Raw genomic sequence first — 7,700 nt, 5'->3', positions numbered from 1 at the left:
AATTGGAATTTGGCAATATTCTAATTAGTCATGTAAACACCACAGTCCAATTGCTGATTAAGATTAAGACAATATTTCTGTTTCCCCAAATTCCGATTCCCACCCCTGGAATGTGCCTGTTTTAATCGGAAATTTCTTGCATGTAAACAACTTATTCAGAAAATTCACTGAAAGGAGATATATGCGCATATGTTCATAGAGATTGTAGATAATAAAACACTATTATGCTACAATGAGATGTTGTTCCCATAATAACGAGATGTTTTCATAAAAAAAACATTTCATAAAAATGAGATGCTGATCAGGATTTATTTCTTCCTTGCGTCACTATACTTCCATAAATTTCTTTGTATTTAATAATAGCTTTGAACTAAAAAAAAGTAACAATAGCCAAAATAAATAAATAAATAAATAAAATAAAAGCAACTAATAAAATACACTAAAACAAAACAAAACAAAATATTTCTGGCAGTAGGCGTGGTCAGGTAACATGACGTGTGTGCGCACTAAAGTTCTTCCTGTTTTCTGAGGCTTTGTTACTAAGGGGTGTTAGCTTTTTGTGGATATCATTGTTGTGTTAATTTCTATTTTATTTATTTTATAAGAAACTACTTTGCTTGTATTATACAAAATGAATGAACTGGGTATGAGGTATGTATCGGATAAAAGCAGTACCAAAAGAGTAAAGAGCTGTGTTCAGTTTAAGGCCTTGTTAAGCTAAGCTAACTCGCCACCGTGCCGGAAAAAACAGGGTGTAACGGAATAAGAGTTAGCTAATTTTCTGACTTAGCTATACTAACTAAAACATATTATACAGTTGCTCTATTACTCCAATTATCTAACTATGTCTTTCCCCACCCTTACACTCATCCTATTAGTTTGTCTTCCGACTTACACATCTTTTGTTCTATAAGAGCTTAAAGTAAACTGGATAAACCGCACTAAGTAGCTAGACCACATTTAGCTCGCCATTATCTGTTCTACTGTTTAATCTTAGCTTTTTATTCTCAGTGTTTTATTGGTGTGTAGCAGGTCAGATTCTCCAATCTGTAAAATAAGGGCACTAGCTCATGAGTGTTTAATAAAATTGAAGTTTACTGTCTGTACTCGGCCACTAAGTGAATTGCGCATGTCGATAGATGACTAAAATTGAAACTATTAAGTGTTAAACTCCATCAAACAGCCTTAGTTAGGCTTCGTGATCTTTCTGTAATAAATGTGCAATGTGAAACAGATTTGTAGTAATTGTTCAGAAATGGGCATGGCCAAACTTCCTTAGGTAATGATTGACAGGTCTTGCATAAGCTAGGTGTGAGTTTGGAAAAGAAATAAAAGTGAAGTTTATATTTAACCACCATCATCCCGTGTGTTTTCCAAAACCTGCACAGTGATTGTTATCTGCCCGTGTAGAACATATCCCTGCAGGCCCTGTGTGCTTTAAGGGCATAAAGAAGAGCAAGAACACTTCCTTATTATTCACTTCATGCATTTCTGAATGCTGAGCATTCCTTCTTTAGGTTCCTCAACTGAAGAATTCAACTCATTTATAACTCCATACAGTTATCATTTATTCTGTAATTACAACCCTTTCTGTTTTTGTTTAAATTACAGCTGATTTTTCTCTTTCACCTTCCTGCTGCTGATACACAAAGGTGAGTGTTTAACACACTACAGTAAGCAGATGCATGTATTGTATAGCAAAGTGAAATTTGTTTAATAATTACTGAAATATGAGCATCAGTGAGGATGTTCTATACACAAATGTTCAACAGTTTTATGATTGAATGTTGAGCAACAAATAACACTTCATTTTCTGTGTATGTGCATAATGTTTACCCCACGATTTCAATGACATTTAATTTTACTTTTCTCATTTGGATGCAAATTAGTTATGAAGTGGTAAGTGACAAATCCAGACAATTGGCTTGAATGAGTCTTACACCAGTCCTGTGGTGTGACGTCTTGAATAGTGTGAATGTAGGGTTATTGCAAAAATGCATGAAGCTCTTTCTATAAATTGTTGTTATATAGTTGACATAATCGATGTATATTATTGAGATTTTCTGTGTGTTTTTTACTTTTAGTGTCGGTGCAGAGTGTCCCTGTTGAAGGTATTACAGGACAAACAGTGATCTTACAGTGTAAACTCGAACAGAAGCCCCATAATGTGTATTGGCGATACAGAGACAGCAAGACGATGTGTGACTTCCTTGGCGGTAAAGCAGATTTCGATGAGCAGGATCCAGCCTATAAAGGCAGAGTTGAAATTTTTCCATTAGAAATTGAAAAGGGCAATTTCTCCATCATGCTGAACAACGTGAAGAAATCTGATGCAGGAACGTACTCCTGCTGCGCCCCTAGCAGAGATTTCAAGAAGGACGTAGAACTGAAGGTGAAAGGTGTGTATGGCTGGTTTTTCTAAAATCAAGCAATAAGCTTTTCCTTAAGCATGAAGTTTCTGTCACACTGTGTTTTCTTTAGCATGATTCAGTCATTATATTCAAAATGATCTGATGAAGTCCCTTAGATGTATCTCTTTGCTTTAAATCACTGTTAATAGCCGTACATACGTAAATATATTGTGTAAAAATTGTGTATTCAGTGTCCTATTGGCACCCGTCATAAAAATCAACACAAATATATTAAAGAATAAAACATGCTGTAAGTTTTTGAGATATTTAGAGTTGTACCTCAAACTCCAAATGTTGTACCTCAAATATTGTTTTTTTTTTTTTTTTTTAATACAAAACCCAGGTTTCAGAATGATCACCATCCTCAGAATTAATTTAGTGACTCTTGCTCTGGAGAGAATAACAGCAGTGAGCCACTTCCTGTAATGTCTAACAATGTTGAAGATGTTTGTAAAGGATCTTGGTCCACTCCTCGATTTTACACTCCTTTATATTCTCTGGTTTGTGCATGTGGAAGCCCCTTGTGAATTCAGACCACAAGGTTTCTGTTAGGTTCCAATCCAGAGACTGAGAAGGTCACCCCAAAGCATTAATTTTCTGTTTCTTTATTCATTGGGAAGTAGGTTTGTCTCATCATGTCATTGAAAACTCTATGGCAAAGTCTGAACCTCCTGGCAGAGGCAATCAGGAGATCATTTGGCTGAAATATCCCGGTACAGAGCAGAATTCTTGATGCCATCAATTTTCACCTGAGTCCCTGAACCACCAGCCACAAAACAACCCCACAGCACCTCCATGTTTTACAGCAGCTATCAGGTGTTTTTTTTCTCTCATGCAGTTTCATTTCATCTCCAATCATGCTGCTTCAGTGCAAATCAAAAGGTTTGATTTTGGTCTCCTTCTGACCACAACACATGGTGCCAACTGTAGTTGTAATGCCGCTTGGGGAAGTTCTGGTGCTGCAGTTTGAGATTCTCAAACACTTCTGAACAGCTTGTTATGAAAATGGTGTTTAACTTTTTTCAACCTGACAATCACAAGAATCAACTAACCTGTGCATTTCTAAATCTTTGGTCTCTCTTTTCCCCTCCACCATCCTCCTCACTCATGGGCTCTTGGGTCAAATCCCTGGCAAGTTTTCCAACTGTTTCAGACATGAACATTTTTTGTTATGGTCCTAATTGTGCTCGAAAAAGTAGTTTCATGATTTCTCTTGTGTTAAAAGGTCTTTGTTTTCCCCATGGTGATGATTGACAAGGAGCTTTTTTTTCAAGTACAATTAATTTGTCATGATATATTTTTGGAGAAAATGATTTAAAAGGTAATTCTAATGAGAATCTATCAACACATATATACTGTTAGGTTAATAGCTTGTGTTTGTGTGCCACAGAGAAAGAAGAGAAACAAACCACAACAGAGAGAGAAGCGAAGCGAATCACACCTACGAGTACTGCCCCAGGCAATGGCGAATCCACGAGACGAGCAGACGGTCTGTTAACGTTCCTGTTGGGATGTGCTCTGCTCTACTGCTTAGCCTTCTGAAGAAAACCCCCAAGCTCAGTGTGTGCATCAGCTTCACATACAGGAATTTCTTTTACAGGTTTCAGTTCAGTTGGTAATGTTTATATTTGTATATTTATGCGAGATTTTCAGCATAGTACCCAATGTTTCCAAAAAAGCAGCATGTCTCAGACAAAAGTCCTTCATCAGCTGTGCAAAGTGTATAAGGCATTGTGTTTTGTGCTACAGCTTTAAAAGCACTTTACTTTACTCAGTACATGAGTATATTTATGTTGGCCTGATAGAGCTAACATACTCCTCTTCTTCTCTCCATTTTCACGGGTCACAGGTTGTGACATAGGGCCATGAAATTCAGCAGAATCATAGATCCTATACGGGAATAATGTGCTTTGCTTTTTTTGTATGTGGAATTATGGGTGCTGTGTAGTAACTCTCCAAAGTGCATTTCCCCCCTCATAGGAATACATTGATGTTTTGTTGATCATTCTTTCACATGATTTGAGCTTTTCTTCATTCAGCTATACTGAAGACATATACCAAACACACACACACACACTCACTCACTCTTTTAAAGAGGATGTAGTGACAACAAGAAAGACTTTTGATTAAATAAGTTATAATTTAGGAGTGACTTTCATATGATCAGTGTTTTAAAAACATTTCTGATCTTGTTTCAGATTGTTAACACTGAATGTTATGTTGGCAGGGAACATCTTTATTACACACTCCAGTGACGCTTCATATTGCACTATATATCTATTTTTAAGTAGCATAGATAATGCTCAGGCTAGCTAGTTAGATATGCTGAATATCAGCTCAGTTTAACCAAGAAAATCAAAGCACAGTCACGTCCATAAGTATTTGGACATATTTATAGTTATTTTAGTTGTCTACCACAGTATACTGGTGGTTGAAAATAAATAAAGAATATGCTCAAATTGCAGATTTTGAGCTTTATTTGGATGGTATTTATATCCAAATTGGGTGAATGGGGCAGGAATCCTTTGTAGTCAGTGACAATTTATCTTATGATTGTTAGTTTATCCAATTACTTTATTATTATTGGTGCTTGCGATGAAATGCAACATCGCATCCAAACTGGCTGAATGGGGTAGGAATTAATACCCCCCCTTTTAAGGGACCAAAAATAATCATAAGTTGAACTGTCATTTTTAATACTTGGTTCCAAATCCTTTGTAGTCAGTGACTGCCTGAAGTCTGGAACCCATAGACGTCATCTATGTTTTGCCTTCAGTAAGGGAAATGCAGTTTCAGTTCAGGTGATTGACTTGGCCATTGCAGAACATTCCACTTTTTTTGCCTTAAAATAGTCTTGCGTTGCTTTTGAAGTATGCTTCAGGTCATTGTCCATCTGTACTGTGAAGCTCTGTACAATGAATTTTGAAGCATTGCAGATAATATAGCTCTGTAAACTTCACAATTCATCCTGCTGCTTTTATTAGCAGTCACATCAACAAATACAAGGGAACCGGTTCCACTGGCAGTCATACACACCCACACCATCAGATGAGGTAGTACACTTCATATCACAAGCAGTTCCTTCCCTTCTCCATACTCTTCTCTTCTCTTCATTCTGCTTCAAGTTGATATTTGTCTCATCTGCCCATAGGATGTTGCTCCGGACACGTACAGGGTTTTTTAAAATATGTTTTTGGCAAAATCTGGTCTTCCCGATTTTTTTTTTTCTAGTCTTACCACTGGTTTGTAACTCGTGGTAAACCCTCTGTATTTACTCTGCTGAATCCTTCTCTCGTTTGTTGACTTTGACACAGCCTACCTCCTGGAGGATGTTCTTCATCCGGCTGAGTGTTGTGAAGTGTTTTTTCTTCATTAGGGAAAAAAAACCTTTGTCGTATACCACATGGTCTTCTGGGCCTTTTGGTGTTCTGCAGCTCATTAGTGCAGTCTTCCTTTTTAAGAATTTACCAAATAGTTGATAGTGGAACAGCTGAGCAGCCAATTACTTTTGGTCCCTTAAAAAAGGTGGAGACCACAAAAAAAGTGCTGTAATTGCTACACCATTCATCTGATTTAGATGTAAATACCCTCAGATTAAAGCTGAAAGTCTGCACTTTGATCTCATAGTCATTATTTAATTTCAACTCCAGTATACTGTGGTAGACAGCTGGAATAACAATAAATCTGTCAATGTTCCAATATTTATGGACCTGACTGTAGCTTTAAAAACAGGAAAGAAACTATTAGCTATGCGATAAGACAATTTCAGATAATTTAACCAAAATTTGGACAGAAACTAACTATTGAACTTCCTATAGTATGACTATGGAAGCATTCTTATGTACAGTTTTGTACTAATTGCAATGATTTTCATATGTTGTTTATACTGATGAGGACTTTTCATGATGAAGTATATGACGTTGTTATTGTGTTACTGTACATTTCATTTAAAATGTAGTAAACTTGCTTTTTTGGCCATTAATCTAAACACACAAATCCATAATGACACAGCGAAACATGATTTTTGATATTTCAGCAAATTTATTAAAAATAAAAAATTGGAATCTCTTATCTAAATAACTGTTCACACCCTTTATGCAGTACGCCTGAATTTGGTAAGTTTCTCCCATTCTTCCTGTCAGATTCTCTAAAGGACTCCAGTCAAGTTCTAAAGACATCTCAGGATAGTCAAAGCAAACAGGATGAACCTGAACTCAGTTTGGAGTGCCTTTAGACAAGGGTCTGTAATTATGGATTACTGTGTGTAGATTAATGGCCAGAAAAACCTGAATTTAATCAGTTTTAATTTAGATAAATTGTGTAAAAACGGAACCAAACCCACTGTGTGTATGTTACTGGCTCTGGTTACTGTGTTTTTTTTGCTTATTACTATTTATTTCATTTTGTATTTGTTCTGTATTTTTATAAAATATAGCTGTGTTCCATTTACTCAGTATCCACAAGGACATTTTGATGGCTGTCAGAAAACAGGAAACACATGGCATACGTGAGTTTATTTATAAATGCAGCTAAGCATAGTAGATTCCCATGCTTTTTACTGTTTCCATGTTTTTATCGCTACCCATGACATCACAGAGCTTGTACATTTGTCCTTGTATTTGTAAATGAGTAAAATCAGGCTAGTTTTTGCTACAGTATTATTTTGCAAAACATCTTGCTTTTTACAGTTGTGCTAACCTATTTATAACCACCAGACATCCCAGCTCTTCACAAATCCTGTATCCTGTATGTTTTTGTGCAGCAGTAATTTCCAGTAAATAAACACTTGCTGAGTCACCATCTCATGCATCTTAAACTTCGACAATAGTGCTTTTAGTTTATTTTATTTCAGGTTGCAACACTTTGATTGTGACTTGTTGATTATTTGCCTTCCCGTCAGCTCGAACCAGTCTGACCATTCTTCCTCAACAAGGAAATCCTGAGAGATGAGCAGTTTCTGAACTACTCAAAGCAGCCTGTCAGGCAACAACAACCATACCACAGTGAAAGTCACTGAGATTGCATTTTTTTCCCATTCTGACATTAACTAAAGCTCTTGACCTGTTTCTGTAGGGGTGATCGGCTGATGGATAATTACATGAGTGAGCAGGTGTACAGGTGTTCCTATTAAACTGGCCAGTGAGTGTTACTGAATATTCTAAGAAGAGGCAAGAAGGTGGCCAAGCTGTCAAACACACACACAGACACAAAGATCTTTCTAAAGTCCCCACAGAGTACCATGAGCTCCAGGAAGTCTTTAGCAAGCACAAGGTCCAGATCCTTCCTCCC

The 7,700-nt window shown here is 36.7% G+C and overlaps 1 protein-coding gene across 4 annotated transcripts in view; it reads left to right on the top strand.

Annotated features, from left to right (window-relative positions):
• Window positions 1-352: 352 nt before the first annotated feature.
• Window positions 353-7,700, top strand: part of LOC113524309 (CD276 antigen homolog) — a 19,719-nt gene continuing 12,371 nt past the window's right edge. Inside the window, exon 1 of one of the 4 annotated variants that reach the window (XM_053229376.1) lies at window positions 353-651. In XM_053229376.1, coding sequence (XP_053085351.1) covers window positions 632-651 — 20 coding nt within the window. In that variant the 5' untranslated portion in view covers window positions 353-631. The remainder of the gene's footprint in view (window positions 652-7,700) is intronic. The other 3 variants (XR_008300960.1, XM_053229374.1, XM_053229373.1) reach the window with 3 other exon arrangements.

Source organism: Pangasianodon hypophthalmus, chromosome 25, assembly GCF_027358585.1.
Source record: "Pangasianodon hypophthalmus isolate fPanHyp1 chromosome 25, fPanHyp1.pri, whole genome shotgun sequence".
Taxonomy (NCBI): Eukaryota; Metazoa; Chordata; class Actinopteri; order Siluriformes; family Pangasiidae; genus Pangasianodon; species Pangasianodon hypophthalmus.
This window is presented reverse-complemented; position numbering and strand designations above follow the sequence as displayed.